The sequence below is a fragment of the Vombatus ursinus genome, unplaced genomic scaffold (genome assembly GCF_900497805.2).
Source record: "Vombatus ursinus unplaced genomic scaffold, bare-nosed wombat genome assembly UNPS02005659.1, whole genome shotgun sequence".
In the NCBI taxonomy this organism is placed as follows: Eukaryota; Metazoa; Chordata; class Mammalia; order Diprotodontia; family Vombatidae; genus Vombatus; species Vombatus ursinus.
The window spans coordinates 22,453,457-22,474,547 of NW_020945437.1; the positions used below are offsets into that span (position 1 = coordinate 22,453,457).

The 21,091-nt window shown below is 45.7% G+C and overlaps 1 protein-coding gene across 11 annotated transcripts in view; it reads left to right on the forward strand.

Annotated features, from left to right (window-relative positions):
* GDPD5 (glycerophosphodiester phosphodiesterase domain containing 5) overlaps window positions 1-21,091 on the forward strand; it is a 168,086-nt gene that overhangs the window by 56,519 nt on the left and 90,476 nt on the right. For 10 of the 11 annotated variants that reach the window (XM_027848306.1, XM_027848313.1, XM_027848305.1 and 7 more), the window contains 2 exons: window positions 2,146-2,238; window positions 15,512-15,686. In XM_027848306.1, coding sequence (XP_027704107.1) covers window positions 15,570-15,686 — 117 coding nt within the window. In that variant the 5' untranslated portion in view covers window positions 2,146-2,238; window positions 15,512-15,569. Of the gene's footprint in view, window positions 1-2,145; window positions 2,239-4,215; window positions 4,275-15,511; window positions 15,687-21,091 lie in introns of all 11 variants that reach the window. The other variant, XM_027848315.1, reaches the window with a different exon arrangement.

A 21,091-nucleotide genomic window follows, 5' to 3' on the forward strand; every position in this document is an offset into this window, starting at 1 on the left:
CTCTGTGACATTATTGACATCTCCATGGGTCGAATCTTCTAGCTCCGCTGGTTCTTTGTTTACTGCATTCCATCTCCTTCCTGGGGTGCTCTCTTCCACAGTGCCTCAGCCTCCTTCAGAATTTAGCTCAATCCCATTCTGCAGAAGGCTTTTCCTAGTCCTCCCCAGCTACTAGTGCTGTCTCCTCTAAGGTTACTGTGGTTACAGTTTGTCTAGATTTTGTACAGGTTGGTTTGCCTAGGAGAATGTAAGCTCCTTGAGGACAGGCATGATTTATTTCCCTTTTGTCTTTGAATTCCCAGCACTTAGTTCAGTGGCTGGCACAAAGTAAGTGCTTACTTATGATAAATGCTCATTGATTGACTGTGTAGGATTCTATAGTGAGTCAGTAGCAGAGCTAGGCCACAAACATGGGTCCTTTGCCTCTTAGGCTATAGGTCTTCATGGATCAGATGGGACTGGAGCTGAGCCTCAGTTACAGGGTGAGGCAGAGACAAGCATCCTTGCAGCCTCACCTGCTGTGCCCCACACTGACAGCTATTCATTTACCTTTTGTACTGCTGCGGGATGTGGAAGTGTCAGTAATCGGGCATGAGGATGGGAGGTGGGGTGTATGAGGGGAGCAGGGCTGTTTCCTGTCTGGTGCTTAAGGCTTCCTCTGGCTGACTCACTGATTCTTAGCTGGGCCCTGCAGGCAGTGAATGTGATCAGGTGGGAGCCAGGGCTGGCCCCATCTCAGAGGTATTGGTCCCCCTATTTTCCCAGTAGTGCCTGCCTCTGAATCCCGCTGGGTGCCCAGAAGCCCTGAGAAAAGGCCAGGTTAGGCCTCCATGTACGTTTTCCTCTCTTGTCTCTGTCTCTCCCTCTGTTGTTTTCTCTCTGTCTCCCTCTCTCCTCTCTCCTGCCTTTGGTACCTTTGGCTCTATGTGCCCATCTACGTGCCTTCTAGAGTCTGGCACATTTATCCGTCTCTGCATGGCTCTGTCCGGCTTTGTGCTTATCATTCGCCCACCTCGGGTGTCTCTCTCCATCTCTGTGTCTGTTGTCTCTCTGCTTGTCTCTCAACCATCTCTGCAAGGCACAGGCTGTCTGTTGTTGTCTCCCTCTAGCTCTGGTTTTGTTGTCCATGCACCCCGAGTGTCTGTCTGCCTCTGGTTATCTGCATTTCCTATCTCTCTCTGGCCTTGGGTCTGTGGTCCATCTGCCTTTGTGTGTCTTTGCCTCTGGGTTTCCCCCATTCTCGTCCTTTCCTGTTTGTCAGAAGCTTCAAACGACAAGAGTGATGCCGTGCTTTCCTCCCACCCCCAGCCTTACAGACAGGGCTTCTGTGTAGCCCTTCCCTGTCCCTCCCCTCATCTCCCTGTGAAGGGCACCTTGTCAGACGAGCCCCTGTCCTGGGGTTTTGGGGGTCTGGGCCCCGCTCTGCCTATCCCCTCTTGTGCGTGGGAGTTGGTCATGGTTCCCCATTGCCCCACTTTACCCTGGCTTGCTGAGAGTGAGGGGGCCAGGAGCTGTCAATGAGTCACCCACATGCTATTCTGTGCCGCTAGGCTCTTAGTAATGTAATTGGAGTGTCCCAGTTCTTCCTCCTTCCTCTCCCTGCTTTCCTCTGTGCTTCCTCGTCTTCCAATTCCTCTTCCAGACTTTTCCTCCCCTAGTTTCCTTTTCCTGGTCTTTCTCCCTCCCCCCTCCTTTTTCCCCTCCTCATCTGGGTCCAAGGGCAGCAATATAACAGCTGGTTTCACTGACCAGCCCGAGAAGTGGGTTTCAAACAGCTGGAGAAGGAGACTTGCCTAGGCAGGGGCATAAACATCAGCCTCCACTCCTGCCCTTGGGCCTTGCACCCCTCCCCTAGGGGGATCTGGAGCATAGCCCTGAAGGCAGCATGCTGGCTAGATAGGAGGTGCTGCGGCCCTGGATTCACTGGCCGGCTCCTTGGCTGGACACTGGATGTATTTCTATCTTCTCAGTGTTGTGTGTGCATGTGCAGTTTGGCATGCGGCTGTGTGTGTCTGGTTTGCGGATTGTTGTCAGCGTGGTGGTGCGTTTGTGAAGATTTCAGTGCTTTCCTGTTTTTACTTGCTTGCCTGGGGGCAGGCTATACTTGAATGACCCGTGTCTATCTGCCTTCTTTCTCCCCTGCAGTGTTGCCTGTGAGGTGGCTGTGCCCCCTGCAGAGGAGGTGCCCTTGGGCAGTGGAACTTTGGACGACAACTGGGACAGGCCTTTGAACTACAGGTAAATTTGAGAGCTGCCTCGGGAGGCCCTCAGCCTTGTTATTCAGGGGCCCTTCTGCATTAAGGTCCATATGTGGAGAGGAGAACAGCCACATTTGGTGTGACCCTAGAGGACACAGCTAAGACCAGGTGGGTTGTAGGGTGGAAAGGGACTCGGAGACAGATTTAGTCCAATGTATAGAAAAACGCACTAAAAGGCAAGTCTTCAATTAATACAGAGAGTTAGCAGGAGAGGTAGTGAGCCCCTGTCAGTGAAGATCTGCAAACAGAGATTGTAGGCCCTCTTACCAGGAGCCTTAGACCCTCCCCATAGTAGGTGGACCTAGTAAATGTTTGTGCAATTAAATGGAAGCATCTGAAGGGCTGGTAGGTGAATAGGGATGTGGCTCATTTTGCCTGGTCCCAGTTGACCAAACTAGGACCAAGATGAGGAGAGTTACAGAGAGGAAGATTAAGGTTCGTTATTAAAAAAACTTGATAAAAGTTAGAGCTATCCCAATGGTGGAATAGGGTGTATAAGAAGGTAATGAGTTCCCTGTCAGTGCAATTCAAGTGGAGGCCGAATGGAAGACCTCTCAACTGGGATGTTGTAAAGTGGATTCTTGCCCTGGTGTGGGTTGGACTGAATTCCCTTTCAGGTCTGAAAATGTGACTCTGTGTCCTTTGAGTTCCCTTTCGCGGCTGAGATCTTGTGGTTAGAGAGGCCTTCTCCTCTGGTAGAAAGAAAATTGTATTAGAAGGTGGAAGATCAGCTCTGGCATTTATTGCTACCCAGCTTTGTGACCTTGAGTGAGTCAGTCCCTGCAGACTAGAAAAATGGAAGCTGAGAGGATGATGCTAGTGCCTGTGGGTTTTCTTTTCTTTTTTTTAATTAATTTATTTGTGCCTGTGATTTTTCAAAGCGTCTCAGTTTCCTCCTTCAAAAAGTGAAGGGGTTGGTACTCAAATGGCTAGGTGGCTCTGGGGTAGAGTGATGGACCTGAATGCAAACCTGGCCTCACACATTTTCTAGCTGTGTGACTCTGGGTAAGTCACTTTACCACTTTCTGCCTCAGTTTCCTCATTTATAAAATGGAAATAATAGCAGCACCTGCCTCCCAGGGTGGTGGTAAGGATCAAACAAGATAATATTTGTAAAGTGCTTACTTATCACAATGCCTGGCATATAGTAGGTGCTTAATAAATACTTGTTCCCCTCCCCCTTCAACTGATCTTGGCGAGCTCCTTCCACCTCTGACATTCTCTGTCCTAAGATCCCTTCTTCGTCTATCTCTGACGTTTTGTGAGTGATGCGGTGGTCCGTCCAGCCTTCAGATTAATGGCACGGGAGGGGATTGATGAGAGCTGTTTTAGAGATACAGACCCTAGACTTCTCCTCTCCTGGGGCTCTAGCCTCAGGCCTCCTGACAGTGTCTACACTTGCTCACAGGTGGAAGGACTCCTCTTTTAGGTCAGAACCAGTTCTAAGGAGCTGTCCCCATAACTAGTCTCCCTGGGACTGAGATAAGGCGGCTCTGTGTGTGACTTTGCAAATACACACATAGCAGGAATGCTGTTAACCTTGTGTTGGTATATAGCTTTATGCTTTTAACTTTGGCGTCTATTATCTTAGCAGTAGTCCTGTGGGGGAGGGAGTAAGGGGAAGGGAAGAAATTAAGGCCGGGAGAGAAATCATAGACTTAGTAATAATTTGCATCCCTATAGCTCTTTGAGATTACAAAATGTTTTTTCCAACAGCCCTGTAGGGTAGGTAATTTAAGTACTGTCATTGTCATTTTACAGACAGGCTGGGGATGCTGAGCTCCAGAGAGATGAGTTGACCTGCCTAAGGTCATCATACATGAAGGAAGTTGTTAGAGAAAGAATTCGAACTCGGGTCTTGTGACCTCGCCCTTTCTACTGCAGTGTGACACCTTCCTAATTTCATAATCTTAGAGCTTGCAGGAGGCTTAAAGATTACTTGGTTCTTGTTTTACAGGAGAGAGCTGGGGAGAACATTTCCTTTTGATCCCACAGGGAACAATTCATAGGCCCTAAGTAAGTGTTGGTTGGTTGATTGATTGGATCCAGATCTAGGTCACTGACCAGTTCTGAAGAGGAATCTTTAATGGGTGGATGATGTGTTAGAGGGACATCTCTGGTCTGGGGTGCCTGAGGGGATTTATTGTCAACCTTGGGCTGATTTTCTAAAATGTCTTTGGCTATGTTCCTCAAAGGAAATCTTAAAGGCTGAAAGTGGTGGGTGGGGGTGTGTGTGATGTGGACAGTGAGGAACTAACTTACCTAAGGTCACACAGCAAATTATTGGCAGAGTCTCTACTTTTGTATTATTTTGTCCCTATATAAGTACCAGCCCATTGTGCTTATGAGCACAAGGTACTCTTATTAACTCTTATTTTACAGCTGAGGAAACTGAGGCAGACTTGCCCAGGGCCACACAAAACTCATATCTCTGAGGCTGGATTTGAGCTTGGGTTTTTCATAGTCCAGGCCCATCCATTGTACCATGTAGTTGCCTACCTCTGTTTACCCAAATGGACCAGAAAAACTGTTTTCTGAGCAAAGAAACTGTTATTGTTAACTATTGTTAATTGCACTTGGTGAGTAGTTATCATTTTGGACTACCTGAACCTTCCTCATTTCTTCTCCCCAAAATAATGGAAATGAAAGAAAATGGGGAGGGAGGGGGAAAGTTTTGCTAAGTAAGAGCTGATTGTACTTGGGAGCCCAGTGTTTTTCTAAGCATTCTGAAAGTGCTAGAGGCTAGATTGAGGTGGCAGGATGATTTTATCTTGGTGTGGGGAAGATATGTCTACAAAAACATAAACTGGGCCTCAGTTTCCCAGTCTGTAAAATTGAGAGGGTTGAGTTAGTCTATGTATGGTCTCTTTCAGTTCTGTCATTCTCTGTTCTATGTTCTAAGGCCCCTCCCAGCTCCAACAGTCTGTGTTTTAAGGCCCCTCCCAACTCTGACACTTCGTATTCTAAGACTCCGCCCAGCTCTGACATTCTCTTTTCTATATTTCAAGACCACTTAAAGTTAAAGTTCTAGCCTATGTTCTGCATTCTAACTCCTCTCTCATTTTATTTCCTATAATTTGATGTCCTTTTCAACACTGGCATTGTTTTCAGGTTCCTCCCAGTTTTGCTATTCTGTGTCATATTTTAATATCTTTTTCATCTGTACTGTTTTATGTCCTAAGGGTTTTCTCATTTGGATAAGTACAGTTCCACCTTTTTTTTATACAGATAAAGGAACTAAGGCCCAGAGAGGGAAAAGGACAAAGAAAGAGCCCATGTCTCCTGACCTCCAAAGCTCTGGCTCTCTGACTGACTGATGGAAATACTGACTGATGGGCAATGAAGAAACAGGCTAGGTCCCTTTAAAACGCCAGGGTTCAGAATCTGGCATTTAGAGTTCATGGAGAGGAGAGGAAGAACTGGGATTGGATAAACATGCCACTCTTCTCCCCTGGCTTTTTACAAGCCCTGTGGGGCGGATGGGCAGTCCCCACATGCTTATTGGCCTTTCAAAATTGAAACAGATTTTTTCCAGAGAGGCCTTTTTCCAGATAGGTCCTGCCTTGTTACCCTCCCCAGGCCTCAGACATCTGGTCTGTGGGTGTTTGGGACTGTTGTTGTTTTTAAAAGAAAAAACCCTGCTTGGAAGGAGACCCAGCCCTGTTCCCAGGACCCCGGGGAACGTGGGCCACTGATGGATGGCTTCGTTAATCCATTCATTTAGCAATCATTGTTAAATAAGCCCCTTGATATGCTAGAAGAATCTAGTCCTGGATTCCCCCCACCCCCTACTCCCCACTAGCTGTGTGCCAGTGGGCAACTTACTTAATCCCTCTGAGACTTAGTTTCCTTTCCTGTAAAAGGGGTTAATTATCTTTAGGATCCCTGCTTCATAGAGTTTGGTGAAGAAAATGCTTTGTAAACCTTAACACTGGGGTTTTGCATTCCCTTCCTCACAAGACTGTCGGGAGAAAGATGCCTTTTAAATGTACTAGATAGGTGAATGGATAAGTGGGTGCATGGGTGGATGGTTAGATGGATAGATAGATAGATGACGGATGGATAGATAGGTAAATAGGTAGGCAGATAAGTAGGTAAGTAGATGGATGACTGGATAGATACGTGGATGGATTGATGAATGGATGGATGGATGAATGGATGGACAGATGGATGGATAGATAGATGGATAGGTAGATACATAAACATATAGATGGTCGGATTGTTGAATGGATAAACAGATGGATAGATAGAGCATTGGATGGATAGACAGATGGATAGATAGATAAGTAGATAGGTAGAGTATTTATTAAATTCTTACTGCATGCCAGGCACTGTTACAAATAGAAGCAAACTAGTCAGTCTTTGCCCCCAGGAGCTTCCATTCTTGCGTGAGAAGATAACGTATGGGGTGGGGAGAGGGAGTTGTATGCCTTGTATGGAGATATCTGGAATGGTTCTGAGCAGAAAGCTCTTGTCTTGGGGCTTAGGGCAGTTCCAGAGGCAGAATCCAGGGGAGAAGGTGGGTATAGTTTGGAACCAGTGGCCAGGAAGTGGCTAGTCAGCTTACACCTCTGAACCTCACTTACTTCCCCTTGTAAAATAGGGATGATGATTTCTGTGGCCTCCACCCCACAGAGTTGGAAGGATAGTGCCTTGTAAGTCTTAAAGCACCAGAGAAATGGGAGGAGCTATTACCAGAATTATTATTGTAAGCGGCACAGTGGGGGAGGGGCCTATAGATTGTACCATTTGAGGATCAGTTGGAGAAGCTGGTGATGTTTAGCCAGGAGAAGAGAAGATTTTGTGGGAGAGATGGTAGCTGTTGTCAAGTATTTGGCAGGAGGCAGCATCGTGGCTAAGTAGAAAGAAGGCTAAATTTAGAGGCAGAGGTTCTGGGTTCACAATCCTGGCGCTGATATTTACTACCTTTGTGACTTTGGACAAGTGGTTTTCTTTTTTTTCTTTAAGGCAATTGGGGTTAAGTGACTTGCCCAGGGTCACTCACACAGCTAGTAAGTATCAAGTGTTTGGTCTGAGGTCGGATTTGAACTCAGGTACTCCTGACTTCAGGGCCGGTACTCTATCCACTGCGCCACCAAGCTGCCCCCTGGAATAAGTGGTTTTCAAACCCTCCCTTAATAAATGACAGGGTTGGAATAGATCACGTCTACAATCCTTTTTTCCAGCTCTGGACCTATGACCCTATATAAAAGAGGGATAAGGCTTGTTCTGTTTATTTGCCCAGGGGGTGGCCTAGATGCCATTTGGGTTTGATGTAGGGAAAGCTTCCTAATGCATAGCACTATGCAAAAGCACAGTGGATCAGCCCTAGGAAGGAACAAGTCCCCTATCCTTGGAAGTCTTGATGCAAGAAAGTTAGAGAGGGCCACTTGCGTGTGTGTGGGGAGGGTGGCAGGGGCTTGCTTTAGGAGGAGGATTCTTGTCCAGTAATGGGTCTGACTTATGCCTTCATGCGCTCAGAGGTCCCAAGCTCACCTGAGAGGCAGCTGCCCCAGGGCCCTAAACATAGCTGTGTGCAGAGAAGTCCTCTGCACCCCCACCCCCCCATCAGAGTCCCTGCAGTAAATGTGTAGGGAGCTGTCCTCAGAGAGACACTGTTAGCAGAAATCCGTCCTGGCTGATGTCTTCAGTGGTCTTCTGGGGCTGATCCCACAGCTGCCAGGCCCTTGGGCATGAGGACGAATTGCATTAGGAGAGGGGAGATGTTGCTGACTGTCCTTCTCGTCTGTCTTGCCAGAAGAATTAATCTTTAAGTCTGCAATTGAATTATTCCTCAGAGAGCCTGCACACACACACACACACACACACACACACACACACACACACACACACAGAGGCATGCACATATGCACAGTCCCAGACATGTCAGCTATGAATCTTATCTTCTCTGTTATAGGTGGGAGGCAGAGTTAACATGCCCTGACCTTAAATTAACTCACTCCTGAGCTTCAAACCTCTGAAAACCTGGCCAAGTTGCTGCCAGCCATGAGTAACACCCAGGGTAGGGAGTGGTGAGCTTGGGGCACTCAGTCCCTGGTGTATGGCCTGACAAGGGGTCTGGTTAGGCCTTTAGCAACAGAAGCAGGGATTGGGGGGGTGGGTGGTATTGAGAGAGACACAGAAGGAGAGTCATAGACCCTGCCATACTCTGAAGTGGGGAGTTCCAGGCTTTGCCCCTGGTCTGAGAAGATTCTAGCATCAGAACTAAAAAGATCCTGAAAAATCATTTAGGCCATACAAAGCATTTACAGATTTGAAAGGTGGGGAAAGTGAAGCCTCAAAGAAGCAGCAGCAGCAGCTTATCCAAGGCCATTCCATTGGTTATGTAGCAGAGCAAAGATCTAGCCCACATCCTCCACCACAATGGAGTCTTGGAATCAGAAAGGCCCACCTTGGGTAGCTGTGTGAGCTGGGGGAAGTCGCTTCATTTCCCTGTGCCTCAGTTTCCTCACCTGTAAAATATGGGAGTTGCCTTCTAGCTCTAAAGCCAAGGTACTGTGATCCTGCATGAATCCATTGTGGGGATTAAGGCCAGCTTAATGAGCCTGGAGCCCAGAGAAACTCAGCTCTAGTCCCACCTGTCATACAAAAGAGCTGTGTGACCTTGGGCTGGCCAGACCTCTTCTTAGTCTCAGCAGCACCATCTCTAAATGAAGAGATTAGTGCCTGCCCTGCCTCCATTACAGGGCTGTTGGCAGAGCCCCAAGGAGAGTAGGGAGGGGGACAGGATTGGGAAAATGAAATGATAGATGAGAATGTCGTTAGTTCTTGCTTTAGTATTATTATCATTATTATTATTATTATTATTATTATGATTTTATCCAGGAGGAATACTTGTCCCAACAATCCCCATTTGTCCAGTTCTTGACAGATGCAAAGCATTTTCACACATACCCCCTCATCTGATCCTCTCAAGAATTCTCAGGAGAGTGAATGTTTTTCTAATCACCATTTTACAGATGAGAATATCGAGGCTGAGAGGTGTTAATTGACCTGCCCTCGGGTTCACAAAGCTAGTAAATTTTGGCGCCAGGCCTCCAGCCTTACACTGCATCACTTGAAGGTGATGAATAAGTCAGTCAAAAACATTTAAAATCCTACTTTGGGTGAATGAGTAGTATGGTGTGTGGGATGACAGGGAGTGTCGGACGAGTCCAGCAAGTTCAGTTGGGGTCCTGACTCTACTTACCAGACTGCTTGTGTGACCTAGGGCAAGTCACTCATCCTCTCTGAGTTCCAGTTTCCTCTTCTGTAAATGGGGCTAATGATACTCAGAGGCTCTACCTTTCTGAGTGTTGTGAGGAAGGTGCTTGGTGAGTCATAAAGCCCTGTAAAGGTATTATTATTGTTAAGGAGAGACGTGGTAGCATAGTGGGCTGACAGCCGAGGCTGGACTTGGAGTCAGGGACGCTCAAGTTCAAGGTCTGATTCTGACACATAGGAACTGTTCAACCTGGACAAGTCATAAGATCACAGGTTGAGAGCTGGGTGGGACCTTAGAGGTCTTTAAGTCCATGCCCCCTCCCCCCTCATTCTACAGATGAGGCCCACAGAGGTGAACAGGTTTGCATAGCTCATAAAGCTAGTAGAGATCTGAAGCAGGATTTGAACCCAGATTATCCTGATTCCAATTCTAGCACTCTGCTTACTACTCCTCTGCACTGCCCTTCAAGTCGCTGGAACCAATCAGTGCCGTAGAAGAACACTCTACTGCAAAGTATAAGTTACTGTATCAGTGCAGAGATACTCTAGCCAAAAGCTCTGGATGCCCCCTACTCCCCCAAATTCTTAAGATCCAGAAGACTAGATTAATTAATTCCCTCTTGCTGAGGGCTGCCAGCTCTCCAGTGGTCCTTTACCTCTCCCTAGTTCCAGCCAGAATCTTCCAGTTTTCAGGGCAGAGGCGTCAGTAGCCGTTGGGTGGGCTCAGAGTCGGAATGCTAGAATGAACTTGAGAGATCATCCATTCCAGTCCGCCTCATCAGCTGACATTTCCCCAACAAGGCACCAGTGGGAGCTAATAACTTCCAAGATGACATGGGGCATTTCTGGGAAAGGCAGCGAGGTTAATCCCAAACCAGAGCAAAGCCCCAAATGGGACAGCTGTGCTGTGGGGGAAGCAGCAACCAGAGAATTCTGGCTCTGACATAGTCCTGTGGTATGACATTGGGTAAGCCACTTCCCCTGCTGTTGCCTCAGTTTCTCTTCCTGTAATAGAAGGGACTTGAATGATTTCCCTTCAAACCTCAGCTCAGACATCACCTCCTAAAATGAAGCCTTTCCCAATTGCCTCACAGCTATTTACTTTGTATATTTAAATGTATACATTGTCTCCTCTGAAAGATTGTCGGGTTCCTGGAGGACCAGGAACCGTTTCATTTTTGTCTGTGTATCCAGCAGAGGTAGCAAAGAGCCTAATTACTTCATAGGTGATTAATAAATGCTTGGATATGGATTCTGAGGTTCCTTTTAGTTGTAACATATGGTGTTCCAAGATCCTTTCCAGCTGACATTCAGAGAACATTCTGTGTGTGTGTGTGTGTGTGTGTGTGTGTGTGTGTGTGTGTTCAGAAAACACATACACAGCTTGTAAGTCTGAGGATCATAGATTTAGAATTAGGAAGATCCTTAGCAGCTGTTGAGTCTGACCCGTGTTTTATAGATAAAACTCATGCTTAGAGAGGTTCAGAGATTTGCTAGGGTGACCCGCTGCTAAGTGTCTGGGGTCAGGATTTGAACTAGGGTCTCCCTGTAGTCTATCCAGTGTTGCACCACCTAAACCTCCCTCAGTTTAACTGCAGGTACAGAATGTAGCAAGGATAGGTATTATTAAGAACCTCAGTAGTCTCTCCCATTGAGTCCCTTTCCATTGCATTTGAATGAAAACCCAAGGTTTCAATAATACCACAAACCCTTCCTGAAGTCTTCTGGGGGGATATACAAATGACTGATAGTAGATCCCTGTCCCCACCGACCTTACAGTCTATTACCTGAAGATAAGACATCAGTAAAGAACTGCAGTATTAAAGGGTTTGATATGTGCTTATTTGGAACATAAAGTGTTATGAGATCAAAGGAAAGAGAAATCACCACTGACTGGAGGGATGGGGGAATGGGGTTGGGAGAAGAGATCAAGGAAGATTTTGTGGAGGAGGCTGGACCAGAGCTGGACCTTAAAGCATGGCTTAGAGTTTCATGGGGCATCAGTATTTCCTCATCTATAAAATGAGAGGACAATTAGATGAGGCAGAGACGTGGTAGAGGAGATAGTGCTGACCTTAGAGTAAGCAGTTAGGAAAACCTGAGTTCAAATCCTTTCTCAGATGTTTATTAGGCTATGTGACCCTGGGCAAGTCACTTAACCTGTTTGCTTCAGTTTTCCCTTTTGTAAAATGAGAATGATAATAAAAGCACCTATCTCCCAGGGTTGTTGTGAGAATCAAGTGAGATGATAATTATAAAGCATGTAGCACACAGCCTGGCACATAGTAAGTGCTATATAAATATTGTTGTTTAGTCAGTCAATTGTGTCCGACTCTTCGTGACCCTGTGGACCATAGCACACCAATGCTGTCCATCGGGTTTTCTTGGCAAAGATACTGGAGTGGTTTGCCATTTCCTTTTCCAGTGGATTAAGGCAAACATAGATTAAGTGAATTGGCCAAGGTCACACAGATAGTAAGTGTCTAAGGCCAGATTTGAACTCAGGTCTTCCTGAGTCCAGGCCCAGCACTCTCTCCATTGAGTCCTCTAGCTGCTATTATTAGTGATTATTTAGCTCCTCTCTGCCTCAGTTTCCTCATCCCTAAAATGGGTGTGATAGCACCTTCCTTATAAGCTCATTGAAAGGACCAAATGAGATAACATGTGTAAAGTGCTTTGTAAACCTTAAAATAATAAATACTAGTGGTTTATGATTATTAAAGGACTTGGAGTCAGGAAGACCTAAATTCAAATCCTACCTCATATGCTGACTTGCTGTGTTAACCTAGGCAGGGTCATTTAAGTTCTCAGACTGTTTGCTCATCTGCAAAATAGAAAATCCTACCACTGCCATCCCAGGTGGTCATAACGTTCAAAAGAAGTGGCCCAGGTAAGGCCCTTAAAATGCTAGCTGTTAGTATGAGCTATCCAGTTCCTTTCAGGAATCCTTCAATCTCTGTGTTCTAGGTTCCTAAGGTACAGGCAATGTGAGTGTGGTTAACTATAATTTTATGGAACCCCACAGGTCAGAGATCAGAGCAGCTGGTGGGAGTCACCAGGAGGGGATCTCTCTGGATGCTAAAGAGAGGATTCTTTTCCTGAAGAGGTCTATTCCCTCTGTGGTCTGTCCCTACAACTCTGAGATTTTGTGCTTTACCCAGCACACCTCAGTTGGCCAGTGGCCAAAGACCCAGTAGGGATTACCTAGTCATATAGCTTCCCCTCCCACCTTAGGTCTTAGGGCTGGTACAGTGGGCACCAATCCCCTGAAGGGGAACATAGAGGTCATTGCATCCCGTCCCCCACCTGCTAGATGAACCCCTTCTTCAAAGTCCCTGGCAGATGAGTGTGGAGCCTCTGGTTGCATGGTTCCAGGGACAGGAGCAGGGCAGGGCTTGGCTTCCCAAGTTCCCCTCTCATAGATTTTAGATTTCCATTCTCTTCAGTCTCCATGAACATAGATAAATACTCTAGTCGTGGAGAGAATCGAACAAGGGGCCTTGTTTCTTGTTTGGGTCCTTTCCCTGAACAAGCCCTGGCGTTCAGCCTGCCAATTAAATGTGTTGTCAGCAACAGTTAGGAGACTAAGCAAGTCATGAGTCTCACTTAGTCTCTTGCAGTCTTGAGACCAGGAATGCGCACATAGCTCTTGCAGTCTTGAGACCAGGAATGCGCACATAGACCAGGGCTCAAGCTTCCCAGCTCCATGGTTGGTTTTTAATTCACAGCTGGAGGACTCCAGCATCTGGCACAGACAGAATCATGGAGTAGCAGAGTTGGAAAGGAACTCAGAAGACACTTAATGTAACGAAGACCAGAACAGGGCTCCTCTCTGGAGAGGCACTATGGTGTGATGGGTAAGCTAATGGACTTGGAATCGGGAAGCCCCAGCAGACAATTACCATGTGACTATGGGTGAAGTCATGTTGCCTCCTTGCACCTCAGTTTCCTCATCTGTAAAATGGAAATAATAGCATCACCAACCTCAAAGGCTCAAGTGAAATCATGTGTGCAAGTAAAGTGTTTTGTAAACTTTAAAATGTGATATAAATATTAAGGTTATTATTAGAACATCTTCAAGAAAAGAAGCCCTTTCTCCTATTACCTCCTATTTCGCCCCTGAGACATCTGACTTTTCTCATTCTGGAGTGAGGTGGTGAGAACTCTGGCCTGGGAGTCTGGAGGCTTAGATTTGAATTCAGATTCTGCCTCAACTCTTGAAGCGACCATAGCAAAGTCCCTGTTGTACTCTGGACCTCAGTTTTTTGCCTCTGTAAATACAGGCTGCTCATATATATAGATTTAGAGCTGGAAGAGGCCATCATCTCCTTGCCTTCTTCTTTTTATAGGTGAAGAAATCAAGGCTGAAAAAGTTTGACTTGCCCCCCAGGGTCACATAACAATTAAGTATCCAGGGCAGGATTAATAATAACAATAATAGCTAACATTTATATAGCTCTTACTCTGTGCCAGGCACTGTGCTAAGCACTTTACAATTGTTATCTCATTTGATCCTCATAACAACCCTGGGAAGTAGGTGTTGTCCCCATTTTAAAGATGAAGAAACTGAGGTAGACACAGGTTAAATGACTTACCCAGTGAGGCTGGATTCAAATTCAGAATTTTCCTGACTGTAGTTCCCAGAAAGAATATTTCAGCTCAGTGGGAATGAAATTACCCAATGGCCTCTGCCAATAAGACTTGACAGCCTGGCCAAGTGATGGAGAGGATCTTCTGTCTGAGTCCTGAGAGATACATCAGCAAAGGTTTGGTCTCTATTTTTTTTTTTTTTGGCTGCAATTCCTGAAGGAGACATACAGGAGGATCTTGGAAGTATTGAAAGGCTGATGCATTCCCCCAGAAATTCATTATCTTGGGACTTAGCCAGAGAGGATCTCTTCTGTCTGTGAACCCTCTAAGTTCGGTCTCTGGTCCTTTTCTCATGGCAAAGCAGGGATCAGTACTCTCATCTTATAAATGTGGTAACAACCTTTATGAGCTGACATACACTAGCAGCTAGGATTAAGAATTTCATGTAGAAGGAGGTGAAAAGGGCTTGCATTCCAGGCATGGGGGGCAGCCGATGCAAAGACTTGGAAATGGAAAAAGAACTTCTGTGTAAGGAACAGTCAGAAGCCCAGGCTGACTGGACTGTAGTGTTCATAAAGGGTACTAATGTGTACTAAAACTGGAAAGGAGGGGCAGCTAGTTGGCACAGTGGATAGAGCTCTGGCCTTGAGTCAGGAGGACCTGAGTTCAAATCCAGCCTCAGACACTTGGCACTTACTAGCTGTGTGACCCTGGGCAAGTCACTTAACCCTGATTGCCTCACCAAAAAAAAACAAAACAAAAACAAACTGGAAAGGTAGTGCAGGACCATGTTATAAAGAGTTCTAAATGCCAGAGAAGTCTGTATCTGATCCTAGAGATACAGGGGCCTCTGGAGTCTATTGAGTAGAAAAACGTCAGACCTGTACTTTAGGAAGAATGACTTTGGCAGCAGTGGATGGACTGGTGAGAGGAGACTTGGGGCAAGAAGATCAGTGAGGGGGCTGCTGTCCTGGATTAGGTCCTAGTCCAGCTGAGAGGTGATGAGGACCATTGTGATGGTGGTGGCTTGAGGGCAGAGGGAGGGTGATCCATGGGAAAGGTCCAGGTCTTCTCTAAGAATTCCAAGAGGGGTTGCTATTCTCTGAGTCAGCTCATAAATGAATGGAGACGTAATTTAGAAATCTGTTGCCCAAATAACAACTGGAAATTTACAAAGGAAATTTCTTCACAAAAGCTCTTTGGGATGGGCTGGTACATATCCTATTACCTCCTCCTAATACCAAGAAACCAAGGTTTATAGAGGTGGTTGCTTTACCCAAGGTCGCCTAGCTAGCAAATATCAAAACCAAGACCCTCGATTCCAAACCCATCATTCTTTCTGCTTCGCAGAACTCTATCAGGATCATCAGAGCTTTCTCCCCATTTCTATCTACCTCAGCTGATGCCTTTCCCTCCTCACACCTGGTCTCTTTTTGCAGGGTGCACAGAGGCTGGATGGGGCTCTGAGGACGAGTTCCCAGGGCTGCGGGCAAGAGGATGGTGAGACATCAGCCCTTACAGTATTACGAACCCCAGCTCTGCCTGTCATGCCTCACCGGGATCTATGGTTGCCGATGGAAACGGTACCAGCGGTCACATGATGACACTACTCCAGTGAGTTCTACCAGCACCTGGACCCAAATGTCGTAGAGGGATCTGGAGGTGGAAGTGAAGGGAGAAAGGAAACAATTTAGCCCTGGGGGTAAAGGGGACAGACCAAAGCATGGGTTCTGAAGACATAATTTAGTTCATTCAACACATGTTCTAAGTATCTACTATGCACTGAGCCCGACTAGGCTCTGGAGGAGGCATAGTTTAGATAAAACGTAATTCCTGCCCTTGTAGAGTTTATTGTCTGATGGGGGGTAAAATGCAAACACAAAAAATTGGAAGATACAATATTCCATGCCAAGTGCATTAGAGAGAGACATACATGGTGCTCCCTTAGATCCAAGGAGAAAGTGCATTAAGGAGCAAGAGGATTATTCCCACTGTTCCTTATGTCAGGAATGCCTTTATCTCTTACCTTCTTTATCTGCTCAATTTTTGCCCATCCTTTAAAACTTAGCTCAAATGCCTTCTCTTCCATGATTATTCCTTGTCCTTTAAGGCAAGGAGGATAGATAAAAGCCAAATAATGGTTCCTTTACTTGGGTTCAAAACTGGTGAAAAGATCAGTTAGAAAGAGGAGTTTCCAATGGCTTCATGTTACCCTGAAAGGAGATCTCCAGGGGGTTGCCCTTGGAGTTGGTACAGACCAACATTTTTAGCAGTAACATGAATTAAGGTATGGATGACATGCTTGTTATATTTTCAGAAGACTCAAAACTGGGAGAAATAGCTACATAGTTAAGTAATGGGATCCAAGACTAGGAAGATGGCAGCAGGCTGGAATGGTGGGGCTGAAATTAATGGAATGGAATATTCTTACTTTAAAAGACTTGATAAGAATTGGGGTTTGTCATTGTGGGTATTTATCCCACTAATACTAATTTATTTATTTTTAAATCTTTTATTGATGTCTTTTATTATTACATTGCATTTTTCTTTTTTTAATATTTTTTTCTAATCAACAAAAATCCACCTTCTTTCCCTTCCACCAATCAGCTTACCCCTCACCTCTGATGAGAAAGAAAGAAAAACAAAATCTCCATTACAAACATGCATTGTCAAGCAAAATAAATTCCCTCATTAGCCATATTGAAAAAATGTCTTTATCTTAGTCTGCTGTCTCAATGCATCACCTCTCAGTCAGGAGTGGGGCAGCATGTTTCCTCATGAGTCATTCGGCATCCCCAGGACAATTGTAACAGTAATAGTTCTTGTTTCTGGAGCACTTGAATTCAGGTTTGAAAAAGTTTCCTTGTAATGATCCTGTGAGATAGAATTAGGGTCTCCCCCCCAAAAAAAACCCCAAGCAAACCAGACTAGATTCCTTCCTCCTTCACACCTACTCAGCTAGCTTCTTGGGTTTCTGTGGTTAGAAAAGTCCTTGCTGGTGACCAGCCCTCTAGTAATGAGATTCTCTGAGATGTACCAGCCCAGTCCTCCCTGGAAACAGACTGGTCTTTGTTGCTTAGCCCAGTGGTGTCAAACTCAAATGGAAACGGGGCCACTGATGGTTAGATAACGATCCCCGTGGGCCACATACTGACTTAGAAAACCACATGTTAACATTACCTATATTGTGTTGTATTTTGTTGTTGTTGTTCAACATTTCTTACATTTATTGTTGTGAGCCACATGGGGCTGAGCTGGAGAGCTCACACTACGCTTAGTTGTTTGTTCCAGCTGAAATCCCGTCTCCGAAGGAAGACTTCCTCAACCCCTCTCAATTCTAGTGCCTTCCCTCTCTTAACTGTTTCCTCTTTATCCCATGGATAGCTTGCTTCTACGTATTTGGTGATTATTGGCTCTCCCATTAGACTGTGAGCTCCCTCAGGGCAGGAACTGTCTTTTGCCTTTTTTTTTTGTAGTCCTAGCTCTTACTTGGCACATAGTAGGCACTTAATAAATGTTTACTGACTACGTGCCCACCAAGATGAGGATTTGGAGGAGTGCTATCATGAAGGTGGGGGAGATAACATTTATGGGGGCAAAGTATAAATATTTAAAAATCTTTCAATTTTTATTCCAAACTTAACAAACACCAAACAGAATAGGCACTAACATATAAATAATAGAATGGGGGGAAAATAAGGTTTTATATAAAAGTACAAGTCTTTATTATATATATACCACTTGCTTTTCTTTGTAAGTCTATAATAAGAGGGCATTGACAAACTTTGGCATATACAAAGGATAGCAGCCATAAGGGTGTGGGAAGGAGTGTCTATGCCATGCACAGTTAGACTGGAAAAGGAAAAATTTGATATAGTGGGGGTGAATGGGAGAGAACATGATAGGTAAGTGTTTCCAGCTACCTGAAGGGCTAGGTTGAATCAGAGGGAGGATTTGATCTGTTTCATTCTACTGAGACAAATTGGGAGTAGATTTTACTCAGTATAGGAAATGGAAGAGAGGAAGCATTAATTAAGCGCTGAATATGTGCCAGGCACTGTACTAAACACTTTATAAATACTATCGATGTTTCATCCTCACACCTACCCTGGGAAGTAGGTGTGTTATTATCCCCATTTTACAGATGGGGAAACTAAGGCTGCAAAGGTTAAATGACTCACCCAGGGTCATGCAGCTAATATGTGTCTGAGATTGGATTTGAACTCAGGGTGTCCTGACTCTAGGCCCAATGCTCTCTATTCACTTTGCCATCCAGCTGCCTCTTATGTTGGATAATCATTATTATGTTGGATAATCATTATCCAACTTAAAAAAAAACTTAGCATTTGAGACCGACAAATGTGAAATAGGCCACCCTGCATAGTGAGTTTTCTGTCAGTAGAGGTATTTAAGAGAAGACTGGATGGGGAGGGTGATGATTCAGGTGTGGGTTGGACCACATCAACCATTAATTCCCTTCCAGCACTGAGATTAGAGGTGGGCAGGATAACGTGGTGAGTAAACAGTGCTGTACTAGCACTTGGGTTTGAATCTAGCTTATGACCCCTACCAGCAAGTCTCTTAGCCTCTCCACACCTGTTTCCTCATCAGTAGAAGAGAGGTACTACTTATCATGAAGATTAAATGAGACAATGCGTGGGAAAGTGCTGTGTAGTTAGCTGCTGTTAACATTCTTCCTGCCCCTGTATCTTGAAAGCATTGTGGGATGATTTTTCAAGATATTTCTGAGCAAGGGAGATCTTCCCCCCCCAAAAAGGGGGGAGAAAACCACAGAAGTGATTACTACTCTGAAAAGGTGGTGGAGAGGATATGAGAAACTATGATCCCATATTCTTACTTTTATTAATTCTTTATGAGAATGGTCTACATACTTCTGGAGGGTATCCATGATGAAAATTCAAGATGGGAAACGGGCAAGGTTTTTGTGAATGATATTCCAGAGCTGGGTACTTTATAGTCACGTAGTATCCAAAATGAGTAGTGTATACAAGAACCCTGTCAAGAGCCCTCAAACAGGTGTATGGAGCCAAGCCCTTTCCCCCCCTTCCTTGCCAAATCCACTTAGCCACATACACTGTAGGCAATGGCTCCCACCCTGTGCAGTGGCAGCCCGGTTTCCCAGAGCATGAGGTGTGTGCTGGGGCTTCTCTTCCCTACCATGGGCATGGTGGCCTCTCCATGGCCATGGCCAAGTGCATGAGTTACAATCCACCTTTGCCCAGAGTCCCCTGGAGCACTCCCCTTTCCTCTCCCAGCCTTGGCACTGCCCAGATTCAGCTCCAGCTGTTGGTGACCTTGCTTCCCATCCATGCAAAGCAGTCAGAGTCAGATGAAAGCTGGTCCAAGCAGGAACAGATTCTGTGAGAAGCTCCTTGGATCGGGAGCCCTACGGGGTTTAGGGGAGCAGCTGCTTCCTGGAGGCTTTTTAGTTTCATAGAATCATGGTATCTGAGAGTGGTCAAACTGGTGTGGAAAGATCTCTGCCCTGGGTGTCAGGAGACTAGGTTCTAGTCTCAAGGTTCTAGTTATGCCTCTGACTCAGTGTGTGAATACTGCCCTTCCCCCTCTACCCCACATTGATAAAATGAGGGACTTAGGCAAAATAAATTCTAAAGCCCTTTCTGGCTCAGACATTTAATATTCTTTAAGGTCCCTTCCAGCTCTGGTATTCTATGTTTTAAGGCCCCTTCTGGCTCTGACATTCTGTGTTCTAGGGTGCCTCCCTACTCTGACATTCTGTGTTCTAAGGACCCTTCCAGCTCTGTGCATTCTATAATTCTACAATTTTGTGAGGAAGATTTATATCCTGACCCATAGTGGGAGGAAAGTAGAGAACAGACAACCAGATATCATTCCCTTTGGGTTAGGCTTTGAGTTCCCAGGATTCTTCTTCTTCTTCCCCCACTCCCTGCCCCCTTCCTTCTAGGCCCTTGGCTGACCCATGTGGCTCCCATGAGAAAGGCTGGACAGAGGTGGAGAGGTGATGACCCCAGCTTGGCACCTCTTCCTCAGACCCTCCCTGGTATGGCTGGGAGCCCAGGGAGCTGGCACCATGTAACTTGCCCGAAGCCTGACCTCCCTCCGAAGACAGTCACCTGAGCTGCTCCTAGGCGCCCAGCCCAGACAATGGCTCCTCAGTCTCCCTTCCCTTGGGCCAGACCCCAGGACTCCTTTGCCCCATCCTAGGACTTTATCTGCCCCAGCCTATCTGGTTTCTTTTCCCAGGGAACACAATTCCCCTCCTTTATTTATCTAAAGACTTTGCAACCTGAAAAACAACTTTTTTTCCTCTTCTCCTTAAAAAAACACTCTGAATACTGAAGCAGTGTCTCCAGCTTCACCTGGGTAGACAGAGATGGGATCTGAGGCAGGCTTCAAGAGCAGTTGGGCAGCTGAGGCCCAAGGGGACTGGAAAGTGCATGCATTGGGTTTAGTGTCAGACCTGGATTCAAATTATGGGTGACCCTTACTCACCCCATGTCCTTGGGCAACTAATTTGACCTCTCTGGGCCTCAGTTTCTTGCTCTGTGAAGTGAGGGGATTGGATTTGATTCTGTCTCTTATGTGGTCCCTTCCAGTTTCAAGTCACTAGCACCCCTATGTCATGGGGGCATCTTTTTGCCAAGATATTTATCAGAAACCTACTTTATATAAGGCATTGTGCTCTTGGTTGGTAGAGATACGAAATTTGGAGATCAGAGACAATCATATCCCTTCGCTATTACATAATAGAATTAATGAGACATAAGCAAAATGCTCAATGAGGTAGGATGGAAGGTGGCTTTTATTATGCTGAATCTAGGGAGGCTTCTTGGAGGAAGCAACATTGCAGCTTTAAAGATTGATAGAAATTCAACAGGCAGATGGTGGAGAGGGTTTTCCAGGTATAGGGAGTATCATGATCAAAGGCACATAGTCCTTTTATTTACTTACAAAAACCCTTTTGGGTTCCTTTTCTGATTTCCCCCCACCTCCTTTTAAATATCCCTTCCCTATCT